This window comes from Colletotrichum godetiae (assembly GCF_030913485.1).
Source record: "Colletotrichum godetiae strain CBS 193.32 chromosome Unknown BDP55scaffold_4, whole genome shotgun sequence".
In the NCBI taxonomy this organism is placed as follows: Eukaryota; Fungi; Ascomycota; class Sordariomycetes; order Glomerellales; family Glomerellaceae; genus Colletotrichum; species Colletotrichum godetiae.
In genome coordinates this window covers 827,955-843,253 of record NW_026851252.1, presented here as the reverse complement: position 1 = coordinate 843,253, position 15,299 = coordinate 827,955, and the positions used below count along the sequence as shown (strand labels likewise).

Below are 15,299 nucleotides of genomic sequence, written 5' to 3'. Positions count from 1 at the left end.
TTCGGGTAGTTCCTTGCAGAGCGCCACAGCCACAGTTACTACTCCCAGATCCTTGGCCAAGACATCTACGGTGAGTCCGTTCCCTGGAGACGGCAATGATCGGACGGCCACCCAGCCCTACAGCATGGAATGCTCTGCTCTAGGCTTCTGTCTATACAGATTGAGGCATGGATGATGGGCCTTGCTCTCATGTAACACGTGCCCGTACCTTAGGTCATTATGGCAGGTCTCGAGAAGTAGTTCCCATACGTAAATCGATTAATTGTGGTAAAATCGATATCTTTTCTTCTTGCTCTATTTTTCGCTGTAATGAAAAGTAGGCGCCCACTCGTTTTGTTATGATTCTTCAGTAAGAAAGGACTGTTTGGATACGTATCACATTTTTGATCATAGTACATATCCATTCAGAATTGATAAAAAGAAGTAGATCCAATGGGAAAGTTCAAGATCAGCAGGCGACACTCTTCCATTATGACGGGCCACTGGCATTTCGGGTGGCGCTGTTAAAGGTCGGCGCGGAGCTTAGACCACGCCGATTACGTGGGGGTCTGGCGCAGAAAACTCCCATTGAGCTCCAAAAATTTCGAGGCCAGGGGTTTTACGTCTGCTAGTCCTCCATCAACAAGCTTCAGCTCCAGTGCCGACACCTTTGCGATCGCTCACCATGTCGTCGCGAACGTTGGCATCGCTATGCCCCAAGTGTCATTTGACATTGCGACCGCAGCCCTTCCCTCGCTTGACGACTTCGCCATGGTTTACACAAAGCGCCGGCTTCCGCTCAGCAACCAAGGGGAAGCCATCACGAATGGTCCTTTCAGACGATGTTGCACGACCCCGAGACCGAGAGGCTAGACCGCCGAGAAGACAAGTTGAAGGGCCCTTTGGTGGCATGAACCAAACGTTTGCGAGAGTCCCCGAAAGGCGCACGGCGCGTCCTCCCAATGCTAGGGATGCAAGAGACTCGAGGGGAGGCTCTTCAAGCAGGTACAGCAGAGGCGATTCCCAGACCTCTTCCGATCCGAGAAAGGCTTTGAAAATGCAACGGTCTCTGGCGGGTGTGTCATACGGAAAGAGAAACGTTTTGAAGGATAAGATGCAAGAATACGAGTCTTTCGACCAGTTCAACCTCTTGCCCATTATGAAGGATGGCATCAAGGATGACCTGCTGCGAGGAATGGTGGACCTCAAGCCTACGCCCATCCAGAGACTTGCTATTCCGGCCATGCTGGGCCAGTCAAGCGCATTCAAAGTCCGGGGCGTGAAGAGGCAAGACTTCCTCCTTGCAGCTGAGACGGGTTCTGGCAAGACGCTGGCTTACATGCTACCGGCCGTCAACGCCATGAAGATCGCTGAGGAGGCCAACCCCGAGATTCAGTCCTTCATGAAGCGCTTCCAGGAGGAGAAGGAAAGAGAGCAGATGGCCAACAAGGGGCCAAAGTCAAAGAAGATGTCTGCATTCGACGAGCCTCACCCGACCATGGCTAGACCTCGCATAATCGTCCTGGTCCCTTCAGCAGAGCTCGTCGAACAGGTTGGAAAGGTGGCAAAGACTCTGTCGCACGCCGTCAAGTTCAAGGCGGAAATTCTTTCCGCTAACCTCAAGGCGCTGACGATCCAGCGCAACCTGTACTCGCCGCGTGGCGTCGACATGGTCGTGACGACGCCTCACCTACTAGCCTCGATCGCCGAATCCGATCCCAACGTTCTTTCTCAGGTCACCCATCTGATTGTCGACGAGGCGGACTCGCTCTTTGACCGAAGCTTTGCCCCTGTTACCACGACCATCATCGACAGGGCGATGCCGTCTTTGAAGCAGTTCATCCTCTGCTCAGCAACAATCCCCAAGAGACTGGATAACTACCTCGCAAACAACTTCCCCGACATGACAAGAATCACGACGCCGAATCTTCATGCTATCCCCAGAAGGGTTCAGCTCGGTGTCATCGATGTTGTCAAGGACCCCTATCGCAACAACAAAAATCTGGCCTGCGCCGATGCCATCTACACCATTGGCCGAGAAGCTTCCAAGCACGAGGGTCCGATTCAAGGTGAAATCGACGTCCGCCGAATCATGGTGTTTGTCAACGAACGCGAGAAGACAACAGAGGTTGCCGAGTATCTCCAGTCCAAGGGCATCGATGCTGTTGCATTGAACCGAGACTCGGCTGAGAGTCGCCAGTCCGAGATGCTGCAAGCATTCACTTCATCAGAACCTCTGCGCGCCGTGTCGTCGCCAGAGGCCGTCGTACCTGGCAAACGATCGCTACCGAATACCAAGGTTATTGTCGCCACCGACTTGGCTTCCAGAGGTATTGACACGTTGGCTGTCCGTCACGTCATTCTTTACGATGTCCCGCACACCACAATCGACTTCATCCATCGCCTGGGAAGAGCTGGTCGCATGGGACGACGTGGAAGAGGCATTGTGCTTGTTGGCAAGGATGACAAGAAGGACGTCGTTGCCGAGGTTAAGGAGAGCATGTTCATGGGTCAGGCACTCATTTAGTGGCCACTCAGGACACAGGCAAACAAAATCATTGTACAACAGTCATGTAAAACACCTTGTATACCACTGAAAAAAGATAGAGTCAAGGTAAAGGGATGGGATGATGCACAGATACCTGATATACATTCGGCTCAGGAGACACAATGGCGAAGAGCGAGGTCTCAGCTCCCTAATGAAACACTTACTACCAACCAATAGACCAAGCCATTGCTAGCAACACGTCCCTCCGGTAAACTTCGACAACGTCATGCATGATGAACTGTGAGTCTGTGACAGCTTGTTGACAGTTTCTCCAAGTAAATTGTGGCTGGTGGTGTGGCGCTAGCTCTCTGCTTTCAATTTGAGGGTGGGTCGCGAACTGGGTCTAGCAAGGTTCGAGTTCGCGACGCGTCCGGCCTGCAGGCGTTTCCCTCCCACACCACATCAAAATATCACAGACCCTCCCCCCGTCCCATCACTATAGGTCGCAGCCTGACGCCCCGGCCTACATATTCGTATGACAATCCTTCACGACAACTTTACATAGTTTTGGTTAGCTATTACCCAAAGCTTCCTATAGTTTCCATCAACGACGACCGCCCACCATGCCACGACCCAAGCGAGCGCGTCGCGCACCAACTCAACCAGTCGCAGCCGTGCCCGCCGCCGCGCCTGAAGCAAGATCGAGCCCCGCGCCCGCCTCGGGCAGCGACATCTACAGCCACAGCGATCGCGAACATTCTGTCATCAGGAAGGAGCTTGCAGAGGAGGACACATCTCTTTTCAAGGAAGGCCCGTCTACGCGCCTAGGCAGGAGTTCTAGCTTGCGCCAGAGGCAGGTGCCAGCCAAGGCGGGTCATGCATGGGACGACAATATTAGCAAGCTGCAGGACGCAGTCGAGACGGCGGCTTCCAAAGGAAAGACTTCAAGCGAGCAGCAGAAATCAGATTCGTCGGTCGAAGTGGGACGGAAGACTCGCGCGACGCCTGTTCAGCAGCGCAGAGACACGACGGGGTTGGATCTGGACGACGAGATGTTTACAGGGCTTGACACTACTATCGGCGACGACGACGATGATGCCGCTGCGCCTCCAAGTGCGCCGCGGTCTGAAGCCTCAAACATCAGTGTCAGTCACTTTAGACGGAAGGGTCGCGGTCGCGCGCCGAGTATCAGTATCAACAAGGACGATGCGCCCATTAGACCAAGCAGTCGCGGGGTCGGTGGTACGCCGAGCATTAGCTCGACCTTCAACATCGGTGTTTTCAAACGCCGTCAACGAGAACCGAGTATTTTGGGCACGGCGCAGAAGGAGCGCGCACAGCGGCCTATTGAGTTATCATCCGGATCCGAGTCCGATGACGAGGACGGTGAAGACTTTGAACCCGAGGCCGAGTCGACGCCTCTTCAGAATCGCCGCAGAACACAACCTCCAGCAACTGAGCTGGAGTCAGAGTCGCAGCAGGTTCTGGCGCCGGATTCCCAGCCCGCCGAGAAAGATGCTGAGCCAACAAGCGCCAGCTCACGGAAGCGGAAGAGCATAGAAAGTCACGAGGACGCTGAGCGTCCGGGAAAGGTGTCGCGGACTGAATCTGAGCCCGCGCCTGAGTTGGATGATGACGATGACAGTGATTCGGAGCTCTCTGAGCTGCCTTCTCCTGTTCTGACTCCCACAAGGCCTTCTGCTTTCCCGCGGCCATCCACTCCGAATCAAGAGGACATTATGGCACCTCCTGAGAGCAGTGACTCGGAAGATAATAACGAGGCGTGGCCAGACATTCGCACACTTGCCAAACAGCGCCGCCGCCAAGCGCCAGTCACGCCAACGCGGGATGGCAACATCTCCGATGCCTCCTCGCCGCCTTCTCTCACCCACTCGCCCAACTTCCCGGCGACAAGGAATAAGTCTAAACAGAAGAAGCAGGCCAAGGCACCGAAGGTTACAACTGCTGATTTGACGGGCTTGCTGCCGCGTAGGCGCGCCAAGAAGCATCGAGGAGACCCCTATAGCATGGATAACTCTGACGATGAGGAGGCACGCAACTCCGATGCCTCCCAGGATGACGACGAGCTTTCATACGCAGATACAAGAACTCGCTCACGGCGGGCAAAGATAACGCCTCTCAACCGCAGCACAGCCAACAGGCCACCGTCTCGTGGCGGTCGAGCCGCAGCGGCGGCAGGAAAGGCGAAAGCAGCGGCGCCAACCACTCGCGCATCTACGCGCACTTACAGCCGCAGGCTTTCGGACAAGGAGAACGAGGGCGAGGGCGAGGGCGAGGGGAACGCTGAGGCTGAGGGGGCTGAAGCAGAGATTGGAACAGAACCCGAAGCGGGAATCGAGGGTGACAGCTTCGCCCCCGTCCGAGACGACGTTCTCGAGAGCCAAGAGAGCAGCGATCCGGCGCGCAGTGCCGATGAGCTGAAGAAGGCAACACGCAAGTTTAGGGAAGTTGACCGCTGGCAGCTCGAGTTTGAAGAAATGACAGAGGGGTCATCGCCCAATCGAGATGCGCGGTGAGAAGCGACGGGAGGGCAAAATTGTGTTCGACATACCTTACTTTGACGGGTTGCTGGCTTGGTGGAATAAAATGGAGGGCACGGTGTTCTGAGGGACAGGGTGGGAGTTTTTTGCGCATGTTTTTGTTCATGAAGTCAGCAAGAACTTGTACGGACTGAATTGGGAGTGTTGTCACCCCGTGGATTAGCTGATGTTGAGCTCTGGCGTATACGCTGCGTTTGTTGCCTTGTTGATGGTTTAGCGTCTGATGCGGTTCATTATTTACGATTACCCCAGAGAGACTGCAGTCAAGTGACACAAACAGAGCTTAGTTCATTTCTTCGCAAGAATTGTTGGTCATTTAATTCCCCTGAGGCAACTGTGATATACCCAAAGTGCGATGCCGTAAAACTTTTCCCTGGTTCATCCGAAACGCCTTTCCTTGGCCCAAAACGCCAGCCATCCCCCTCGCAAGGAGGGATGTTCTTATGAAGCAACACGCGAGGGGTTAAGCACAGCCCGTCATCATTTCTTGAGGAACACGCTCTGTACCGTCTGCTCGACAGTTGGCAGCAAATTGTAGAGCAAGTTTGGGTCACGAAGTGCGATGACAATGTCATCCGGCAACCGCCCCTCCATGAACAGCGACTTTGCGGAGTTGTCAGTTAACATTTTACAATATCGTATAGGAGAAAATAATGGCAGTGACTCTAAAAAGAAAAAAGGGGTAAGGGAAAGAGAGACTTGAACTCACCCGCTTGACGCTGTCAAAGCTATCCTCCTTGGCCGTGTACTCCCGAATAACCTCGTCCGTCTCGAAGTCGACATACACCCTCGTGTCCCGGATCCGCACAATCACATTGTCGAGCCGCATGAAGAGCCTGCACAGCAGCAGCATGCGCTTCTCGTGCACGCGGACTTTGACGCTGACAATGGAGATGCCGTTGTCGTCGAGCTCGCTCTCGAAGAGCACCACATCGTCAAAGAAGAGGATCGGATCGCGGCGCTTGAGGAGTTCGAGGGGGATCATCCTCGTCGTCGTCTCCTCGAGCTTATTCTTGTTCTCCTCCCCCGCCTCTCCCTGCTGCGCGTCCGCGGCGCCCGCGCTCCTCGTAGGTTCCTCCAGTGTCCCCCGGTACTCGGTCGAGTACGACCAGTCATATGGCTTCACGACCTCCTTGATGCCCGCGCTCGTCTTCTCGCGCGAGGACGACCAGTCGCGCGCGTAGGCGACCTGCAACATCTTCTTGTCCGTCTTGTCAACGGCGTCGAGCGCGTCGTAGGCGTTGAAGGCGATGGACCAGCCCGTGGGCATGTGGGATACGGAGACGAGGTTGTCGCCAAAGATCATTTCGGGGACGGGGATGCCGAGGGAGGCTGTCATGTCGTCGATGGGACCGGCTTTGGAGATGGGGAGCTTGCGGGAGGCGACGCGGAAGTTGCGCTGGGTGTGGGTTGTTGTTGCGGCGGCGAGGGCGGAGGGGGTTGGGAAGGGTTCGTTTGGGTTGGTTATGTGGTTCATCTTGGGCGAATTTCTTTCCTGTCTTCTTGGTTTTGGTTGTGTCGGATTAGGTGGGATTTGAAAAGGGCGCGCGCAGGCGGGTGTTCGTGACGAGGATGAGGTTTGGAGGCGGTGCAGCTCGGATCGGAGGTAAGGTCTGCTGGCTTGCAGTTGGAGCTCCTGTTCAGTTGGGGGAGGGGGGAGGGGGAGAGAGAGGTGGTGATGGTGGGGTTGGCGGGGAACACCAAAGAGTCTCGGGGCCCGGATCCCTGCTTGTCTCGGTGAGGGGTGGCGGCAAAGCGACTGGACGTCACTTGGTGTAACTCACCGACTTACACCGAGACCGAGTATAAATCGACATGTCCAAAAAGACAGAAGAGTTCAACCCCCCGGTGCTGAGTTGGGGCTAATTCTGTCGTCGAATAGGCTGGTTGGTGTAGAAATTGATTATTGACCATCAACCATTCCACCACCACGCCCCAGTTTGACCTGACCCTCGACCTAGAGGGCGCCTGCTGGATTGGCGACCGGAATGGAGTTGAAGGGATATATGAGGCCTTCTTAAACCAGATGAAAGCCGGGTATGTACCTATCTCTGGATGTGCGCGACCTAGGTACCTAGGTTGGAAGCTTTGGCAAAGCTGGACCACTTGTACCCTGAACCTTTCCTGGAGTCAACACCCAGGGATACCACCTCAAGGCAACGTCCTTACTAAGTACATGATGGAGTCATTAGAAGTGTAAGGCAAAGAGTAAAGAATGAGACCTCCCCCGTTTTAACTAAATGCCCCGTTGACCCAAGATACGGCAATGAACACGAAGTCCAACATGGTGAGATGACTCGGGTCTAAGAGACTATTTTTGCACTCCGAGTGGTGACTTGACTTTCGGCCCCAAAGTCACAGGATATATCACTTAGAAGCAGAAGGTCGTCTATGGCCTCGGCATGGTGCATCCTTCCATCTTAATTTGCCCTGTGCAACCCTTCTTCTCCCAAAAGGTAGGCATGGGTCTTTCAAATAGGTCACCAGAGTGGCATATCAAGATGCCTTCCCTGGCAAGTGGGTGGCACGATGGTCTGCCGCCCAATACGAAGTACTTAGCTCTATTTCTATTCTTCCTGCCATTAACATTTTCTATTTATCATACATTCCATATAGAGTAGTAGGAAGAGAGATAGGAAGGGTATCAAGCGGCATCCCATTTCGTCTTTTCAACGCACTTACGTGCCTAGAACAATAAGAATCAATACCAGCCGATGTGGGTGCTGCCCATTTGTTTTTGTCGAACTTTCAGTGCTCCAGCGGTGATTCCGACCAGTCCTACAACGGAAGCGATGAATAAGCATTAGTGGCAGTTCAACCCGCTCAAGATGGCCGTCCAGCGAGCTGATACGACCATGGGGAGATACCTCTTGTTTCCATCTCCGAAAGGACGAAAAGTACATAGGGTACGGGTTTCTCCGAAAGGTCACCAGAGTGGCATTTCAAGGTGCCTTCCCTGGTACCAAGTCTAGCTTGTTCTTCTTTTCTTATTACCACGACCAATACAGCATTGACCCCAGCAGCTTCACCGCAAATCGATAACCCAAGAACTTTCAGAAATCACTGTGTCTGTAATTGCCGCCGATACTATATAGACTTAAGCAACCTGACCGAAATTCAGTAGCCAGAGGGCTTTCGAACATGGCCTACTTACAAAAGCAACATTGGTGTCAACCCACAGCTCCTGACCGACAGCGATTCGACAGCCACAAGCCATGGCGCAGCGCTGCTCCAACCACATCGGTTGCTACTACAGCAGCAACTCGAAGCGTCACTACCAAGGCAAAGGTAGTCGACAACCGCGTCTCTCCTTTGGAAATGTTCAGCAAAGACGTCGGACAGTTAGGGCCTAGCGTCAGGATCCTCGCTAGGTGCGACAGATGTGGACAAGTCCTCCTAGTTCCGGTACCACAAGAATGGCTTCGAAAACTGGAAAAAAACGAATCCCGATTCCCTCTACCTTCAGGCCATCCCCCACGATCCTGCGACGAGTTTTTAAGGGACATCCATTTCCGTACATCCCCACAGATTTGCCCGGGTAGCGGGGACGGCAGCTGCCTCGCCAAGCGAACTCTCGACAAAGAGACCTGGTTGGAAACCAAGGCGTTGCCGGAAACATCATACGAAGTGAACCAGGAATGGCTTCAACTCGGCCTTCCATCGGCTGCGGGATTCCTGACGGCTTTAGGCTGGCAAGAAAAACTCCAATCCGCAGTGGCTAGGACTTCTAAAAACGATCCTCGTTCCTTGTTAAGCAACACCTGGATCATCTACCTCCACTGGCGATGTGCCTGGAATTTCTTCTCTCTGCGCAAAGGGGGTATGAGGCACGAGAGCGCAAAGCTTGAGAGAATGTGGGGTCAAGTCGATGTGGACATAATGCTCTTGGAGTACGGCATGCTCGAAAAGGCAGATCTGGAGGCCCTGTACTGTACAAATTATTCAACCCTCGCAGGCTTGATATCTTGTGGCTGGCTCTACGCGCTAGCAGTCCTCAATATATTCTTTGGGATCAGACGCGATATCGGAAAAGATCAGTTTAACCAGCTCAAGATGGCTGTCCAGCGAGCTGATACGGCCATGGGGAAATACCTCTCGGCCTGCGTCAATATGACCGACTCGGAGCGGGACTTTCGACGACAAGCTGCTTTTACCGCGTACCGCCACGTCGAGGAGCACTTGATCTACCACGCTAGTGCTCCGCAACTGAGAGAGCTCTACGAGCTGCGACAGTGGCCATCTTTGCCCTCGGCCGAGCTGTTGGAGGTATTCTTGACTGAATAGAAAGAACAAGAGCAGACTATGGTGACTAGAGCTTCGGGGTATGTCGTCGTCACATCTGCTCAAGGCCGGCCTTTCGAAAACAACGCAATTCAATCTAGTCAGGTTGAATCCCACGTGCACGGTGTGAAACATGACTGAAAGAAGCGAGTCAATCGAGTAGACACGGTCTAGCCAACACAGATCTTGGGAAATATGACCATTTCAGATCAAGCTGACAGCGGAGAGCAAAGTTGAGGCGGTCGTCTAGGAAGTGGGAAGTGGGGGAGATCTGAAAGAGCGGGGCGGGTCGCTGCCCTGGCGCCGGCGCCGTCGTTTCCCTGACAACCATCCTCACCCCCGTTGTTTAGGTAGCTTCCCACACACCTAGGTCGTCCATCCTTACCCGAGAACCTTTCTTAATAACTTGACAACCAACTCCAGGTTCCTAGATTCAAAAACCATTCAGTGCACTTTTTCTAACCAACAGGGAACATTCGACTTGCTACATCTCCGTCCACCATCACATAGCAAGATGGCGGCTCGGACGCTGGAATCGCGCTTTGAGCGCATGTCGGTGAACGACGAGAATGAGCCTGTCGACGGCGGCAAGCTCTACTCTAAGACTCAGGTTGGTCTCGTCGACACACATATACTCGCCGTGTGATATCATAGCTGACCATCGCTCCGTAGACTTTGGTGAAGACATCACAGCTTTCCCAGAGCTCGAGCAGACCGAACCTCATCAAGGTCGCCCTCCAATCGCAGAGCACCAACGCCGTCGCCTCGGTAACCCTGCCATCACAAAACGCACAACGACAGGCCAAGAACCCGGCATCGCCTGCCAGAAAGCCCCTGCCGTCCAGCTCTTCGAGAACGTCAGACGAGGTCGTCGAGATCGAGCGCAAGTCCGGCGTCTCCATCGTCCTCGAGCCCTCGATGCCCAAGGTTTTCCATCTCGGCATGTTTGAGATTGGCCGGCCGCTGGGCAAGGGCAAGTTTGGTCGCGTGTACCTCGCAAGGGAGCGCACGAGCGGCTTCATCTGCGCCCTCAAGGTCCTGCACAAGAACGAACTCCAACAGGGCCGCGTCGAGAAGCAGGTCCGCCGCGAGATCGAAATTCAGAGCAACCTGCGCCACCCCAATATCCTCCAGCTGTATGGCCACTTCCACGACAGCAAGCGCGTCTTCCTCATCCTCGAGTTTGCCGGCAAGGGCGAGCTGTACAAGCACCTGCGCAAGGAGAGCAGGTTCCCCGAATGGAAGTCGGCGCAGTACATTGCCCAGATGGCCTCGGCGCTGCGCTACCTGCACCGCAAGCACGTCATCCACCGTGACATCAAGCCCGAGAACATCCTCATGGGCATCCATGGCGAGATCAAGATTTCCGATTTCGGCTGGAGCGTCCACGCCCCCAACAACCGTCGCAACACCATGTGCGGTACCCTGGACTACCTCCCCCCGGAAATGATCAAGCCCGGTAGCTCGGATAACTACTACAACGAGAAGGTTGATCTCTGGAGTTTGGGTGTTTTGACGTACGAGTTCCTTGTCGGCGAGGCACCGTTTGAGGATACGCCCGTGATGACGCAGCGGAGGATAGCGCGGGCTGACATGACGGTTCCGTCCTTTGTCAGTCCCGAGGCCAAGGACCTGATCAAGAAGGTGAGGCAGCATCGATCTATATGCATGATCGACAAGAACAAATGCTAACATTGTCTCTAGTTGCTTGTTCTCGACCCCGAGAAGAGAATACCCCTGGAGCAGGTCCAAACCCACCCGTGGATCGTCAAGCACTGTGTGAAGGGCGAGAGAGCCGCCAACCGTGAGAAGAGCTCCTAAATAATGACCCTTATGATTCATGCATACATACCATCAAGGCATAACGGCCCTTGTAGGATTAACGGCGTTTTCTTCTTCTTTGCGGTATTCAGGCGGGCTCTGATCTACAGCTTGGGGTTTATAGGAGTGAGGAAGGTGTTTCCAAATGCATGTACGGGAGTTGGTGTCTTAATGTCCGTCGTTTTCAGAGTATAAACCCAAAGAAGCATAGTCATCATCAAAACATTTTTGCTATATTTGCCATTGTGCCTTCCGTGAGAGAGAGGGAAGAAATAGTACATCAGTGAAGGGGGGGTATTGTTACACACGCTCGTTTGTGTACGAGCCCGAACCTGTCGTTGTCGTCCATCACCTATAGACCTCATCAAAGGGCCGCGTGTCGTTGAAACAGGATTCCCAGACCTGGTTTACCACCTTGGTCGCCTGCACATCGTCCTTGCACCTGGGTCGGTTGAGGACGGACTGTATCGCGCGCTTCCGCACGCAGTCCTGGAACTGCTGAGACAGACTCCAGTTGCCTCTCGTGAAGGCCTCTCTCGTCCATCTGCACTCGCCACTGAGCATCGATGCTCGGATCTGCAGTCCCGTCAGTTCAGTCTCTTCCTTTCTCCCCGCCTGTGTGCCCAGGGTCAGCCAGCGCCAGGACACAGGAAACCTTACCTCTGTACACGCCGCATGCTTCAAATCCAGATCCCCCATCCAATCCACCTTCCACCGCAGGTGATCCCACGCATGCACCATCTCGTGCGAGAGCGTGTCCTCCAGGTGCTTCCGGTTCCTGACCTCGTTGGCGCAGATCATGATGCCGTGGGCGGGGCTGAAGCCGCCCGACTGGCGGTGGACCTCGCCGTCCTCGGTCAGGCGTGCGGGGCACCGGCGGCACTGGATATTGGACGCGTCGAGGGTACCGTTGAGGCCGGCGATCTTGTCGTTGAGGAAGAGCACGGTCGGTGAGTAGTCGAGGAGCCAGTCGCGGTACTTCTCGCAGCGCTTGCAGTCGCGTTCCTCGTTGGCGCGGTACCGGGCCTCGCGATAGTGGAAGGCGCCCTCGGCTGTCATGCGTCCCGTGAGGACGTTGAAATAGTTCATCCACCACTTTGTCTGCGGGTCGAAACCGGTGCGCGCGGGGTCGTTGGTGAGCTCGCGCGGCGGTTGTTTCTGCTGTTGATGGGCGGGTGTTGATGATGTTGCCGGGGAAAGGGTCGCTGTTGAGGGGGCTTCGGGGGCCAGTGCCGCCGCTTGTTTGTCGTCGAGGATCGTCATTTTGAGCGTCGTGTGGTTGAGGGATCGATTGTGCTTCGAGGTTCGAACGAGGTTCGTCGCTGATTGTGGGCGTTTACAACTTTAGGATTGGGTGGTGGTTGGCCAAGGATGGAGGTCGTCGTTGGAAGATCGGGAATTTTTGGCCGTTATCGATAAGCCTGTCAGTGTGACCACCTCAGTGACGGTACCTTGGCCACTCCATCATCTCATCATTCCTTGCGGAACAAGAGAGCGAGCGCTACATTCCTGGAACACTACTTGCAGGAATTGCATTTCGTTGAAAATTGTAGTTCTGAAGAATACATCGACATAATAACTGGCTACCTGGTCCTCTTGGAACGTAACTGCGGTGATTTGACTTGTAGCCGCTGGTCAACCTGACAGAACGCAGATCTGCCTAGGGCGCGCCCTGTCCAGTTCTCCTTAGTATACAATGCTACGTGGAAACGACATGAACAGCGATTCAGGCCCATCGAGTGTCTTATTCGAGACACGATAGGAATTGAATAACACCGACGAGTCGCTGGTGGGCAGGGATAGTGGTTATAAGAGGACCAGGTCATCAAGACCAACGGTGAAGATGCCCGCCGGGTGCACAACGGGCATCCGCCCCGGATTTTAGGGTCAGGACAACCGCCCAATCACAGTCCTCTTTTGCAGCCAAACTCCCGGGCGTTCTCCCGCCTTTCCTCTACACCGGACGATCCCGATGTCGGGCCAGTTTTTTTTTACACTTCCACGCCGGCCCAGTCATAGGTTCAGCAAGAAGGAAAAAGGTACACACACGACCGGCAGGTCAAAAGACACGACAAAGGGCGCGGTAAACTGACCAGGGGCCTTGCACACATCACCACATCAGAACCAGGCGGATCCTTTTTTTCGTCCCACATTTTACCTGGAACTTCGAAGCATCCGGGCTAACTCTGGCAATGGCGGAAGAAGGTGGTCCTACGTGTAAGAAAGGGATCCAGTTATTTTTCCCACCCCTCCTACGTAATGCGCCTGCTGCCATTTGTCTGGGCGGCTCTTTGCGTTGATCGTAGTCGTCCCCTTCTTGACACTACCTTATTTATACTTCTTTGTCGATGTCGTTCTCTCATCTTCGGGGCAGGGTCGGATGAGTTAAGTGAGACTTGTTTTACTGACTTGATATATCATTGTCTGCAGACATGAAGCACCGCGAGGGCCGGAAACCTCTGACGGTGGTGCTGAAGCTCGGTGAGTCTATCAAAGGTTCCCAATTACTGCGATGATTCATTCTAATTCGTTTAATAGGCACCAGCTCTATCGTGGACGAGAAGACACATCAGCCGTTGCTTTCCATCCTAAGTCTCATCGTTGAGACGGCTGTGAAGTTGAGAAAAGATGGCCATAGGGTGGTCATTGTCTCATCTGGCGCCATCGGCGTCGGTCTCCTTCGAATGGAGATGGACAGACGGCCAAAGCACTTGTCAACATTACAGGTAAAACTCATACTCTCGACTCCTCAATCTCTGGAGTTGCTCACGCTCATTGACGCTCATAGGCCTTAGCGGCTATCGGTCAATGTAGACTCATCAGCCTGTGGGACGATCTGTTTGGCCACTTCAGACAACCCGTCGCCCAAATTCTACTCACCAGGAACGACATTGCAGACGTAGGTCAAACTGTAGAAATGGACAACCAAGTCGGGCGCTGACATAGAATTACAGCGGACACGGTACCTCAATGCCCAAAACACGTTCAACGAGCTCCTTGACATGGGCGTCATCCCCATCGTCAACGAGAACGACACGCTAGCCGTCTCGGAAATCAAGTTTGGCGACAACGATACCCTCTCCGCCATCGCCGCTGGTATGGTCCACGCAGACATGCTGTTCCTCATGACGGATGTGGACTGCCTCTACGACAAGAACCCCAGAGCGCACCCCGACGCCCAGGCGATCGAGGTGGTTGAGGACATTTCAAGTATCCAAGCAGATGGTAAGCAAGCAGACAACCCTTCCCCCTTTACGTAGCAGAAAAGGGAGGTGGCCTTAGTCTCACCTAAGCTAACCCAACCTCTCAACACAAGTCTCAACAGCAGGCTCCGCCCTCGGCACCGGTGGCATGATGACCAAAATCGTCGCCGCGAGGCTAGCAACCCAAGCAGGCGTGACAACCGTCATAACCCGCTCCTCCAACCCGGGCAACATTGTCAAGATCGTCCGCTACGTCCAAGCCCAGCAAAGGTACTCCTCCTCTTCCTCCCCGCACCTCCACGCCGCCCCCGACGGCGAGGACCCCGATAACCACCACGACTCCCACGACCACGACCATACCGAAGACCCGCTCGCGCAGTCAACGGCCTCCCTCCGCCTAGACCAAGCCGTCGAGAAGCCCCCGCTACACACCCGCTTCCTCCCCTCAGCAGACCCCATCCGCGACCGCCACTTCTGGCTCATCCACGGCCTGAAGCCCCACGGCACGCTCTACATCGACGCCGGCGCCCACAGCGCCCTCCTTCGCAAAGCGGGTCTCCTGCCCGCGGGCGTCCTCGACGTCGAGGGCAACTTTGCGCAGCAGGAGGCCGTCCGCCTCGTCGTCGTGGACCGCCTGCACGCGCCTAGCACCACTGGGAAGCTGTGGGGCGGCACGCCCGTCGAGGTCGGCCGCGCACTTGTGAATTACGCTGCGCCGGAGATCATGCGCATCAGGGGCCATCAGAGCTCCGATATTGGGGGCCTGCTGGGGTACGCTGATAGCGAGTACGTGGCGGAGAGGCAGCACATTCGCATTTTTGACCGGGAGAGCCGGCCGGTGACGCCGAGCATTGAGAAGGTCAAGGAACAGGTCGTCGAGGAGGTGATTTCAGGTATCACGGGGTATGAGCAGAAGACAGAGACAAAGTAGTGTTCTTCGTAGACGCTCCGTTATGATCTACTTTT

General features: G+C 54.7%; 8 protein-coding genes across 8 annotated transcripts; 6 read left to right on the top strand and 2 right to left on the bottom strand.

Moving 5' to 3' along the window:
• Positions 1-589: 589 nt before the first annotated feature.
• On the top strand, positions 590-2,780 carry BDP55DRAFT_646858 (P-loop containing nucleoside triphosphate hydrolase protein). Its single transcript, XM_060573737.1, has one exon. The coding sequence runs from the start codon at positions 665-667 to the stop codon at positions 2,504-2,506; it is 1,842 nt and encodes a 613-aa protein (XP_060435077.1). The 5' UTR covers positions 590-664; the 3' UTR covers positions 2,507-2,780.
• A 310-nt stretch (positions 2,781-3,090) lies between these two features.
• Positions 3,091-5,004, top strand: BDP55DRAFT_542498 (uncharacterized protein; the record flags this gene model as incomplete). Its single annotated transcript, XM_060568316.1, has 1 exon — positions 3,091-5,004. One exon carries the CDS (start codon positions 3,091-3,093, stop codon positions 5,002-5,004), a length of 1,914 nt encoding a protein of 637 aa, XP_060435076.1.
• A 252-nt stretch (positions 5,005-5,256) lies between these two features.
• Positions 5,257-6,700, bottom strand: BDP55DRAFT_263300 (TIP41-like family-domain-containing protein). Its single transcript, XM_060566351.1, has 2 exons — positions 5,738-6,700; positions 5,257-5,631 (listed from the first exon to the last, which is right to left on the bottom strand). The coding sequence occupies exons 1-2, from the start codon at positions 6,503-6,505 to the stop codon at positions 5,509-5,511; spliced, it is 891 nt and encodes a 296-aa protein (XP_060435075.1). The 5' UTR covers positions 6,506-6,700; the 3' UTR covers positions 5,257-5,508.
• Positions 6,701-6,914: 214 nt separating this feature from the next.
• BDP55DRAFT_646855 (uncharacterized protein) lies at positions 6,915-7,272 on the top strand. Its single transcript, XM_060573736.1, has one exon. The coding sequence runs from the start codon at positions 7,055-7,057 to the stop codon at positions 7,226-7,228; it is 174 nt and encodes a 57-aa protein (XP_060435074.1). The 5' UTR covers positions 6,915-7,054; the 3' UTR covers positions 7,229-7,272.
• Positions 7,273-8,907: 1,635 nt separating this feature from the next.
• Positions 8,908-9,312, top strand: BDP55DRAFT_723976 (uncharacterized protein; the record flags this gene model as incomplete). The annotated part of the gene is made up of 1 exon (XM_060578824.1): positions 8,908-9,312. The coding sequence occupies one exon, from the start codon at positions 8,908-8,910 to the stop codon at positions 9,310-9,312; it is 405 nt and encodes a 134-aa protein (XP_060435073.1).
• A 376-nt stretch (positions 9,313-9,688) lies between these two features.
• Positions 9,689-11,355, top strand: BDP55DRAFT_646851 (kinase-like domain-containing protein). The gene is made up of 3 exons (XM_060573735.1): positions 9,689-9,919; positions 9,982-10,953; positions 11,014-11,355. The coding sequence occupies exons 1-3, from the start codon at positions 9,824-9,826 to the stop codon at positions 11,128-11,130; spliced, it is 1,185 nt and encodes a 394-aa protein (XP_060435072.1). The 5' UTR covers positions 9,689-9,823; the 3' UTR covers positions 11,131-11,355.
• A 123-nt stretch (positions 11,356-11,478) lies between these two features.
• On the bottom strand, positions 11,479-12,393 carry BDP55DRAFT_541659 (peptidase M76 family protein; the record flags this gene model as incomplete). The annotated part of the gene is made up of 2 exons (XM_060568240.1): positions 11,479-11,706; positions 11,791-12,393. The coding sequence occupies 2 exons, from the start codon at positions 12,391-12,393 to the stop codon at positions 11,479-11,481; spliced, it is 831 nt and encodes a 276-aa protein (XP_060435071.1).
• A 1,169-nt stretch (positions 12,394-13,562) lies between these two features.
• Positions 13,563-15,264, top strand: BDP55DRAFT_542199 (glutamate 5-kinase; the record flags this gene model as incomplete). Its single annotated transcript, XM_060568287.1, has 5 exons — positions 13,563-13,611; positions 13,669-13,856; positions 13,919-14,029; positions 14,085-14,355; positions 14,447-15,264. 5 exons carry the CDS (start codon positions 13,563-13,565, stop codon positions 15,262-15,264), a joined length of 1,437 nt encoding a protein of 478 aa, XP_060435070.1.
• Between the last annotated feature and the right edge of the window lie 35 nt (positions 15,265-15,299).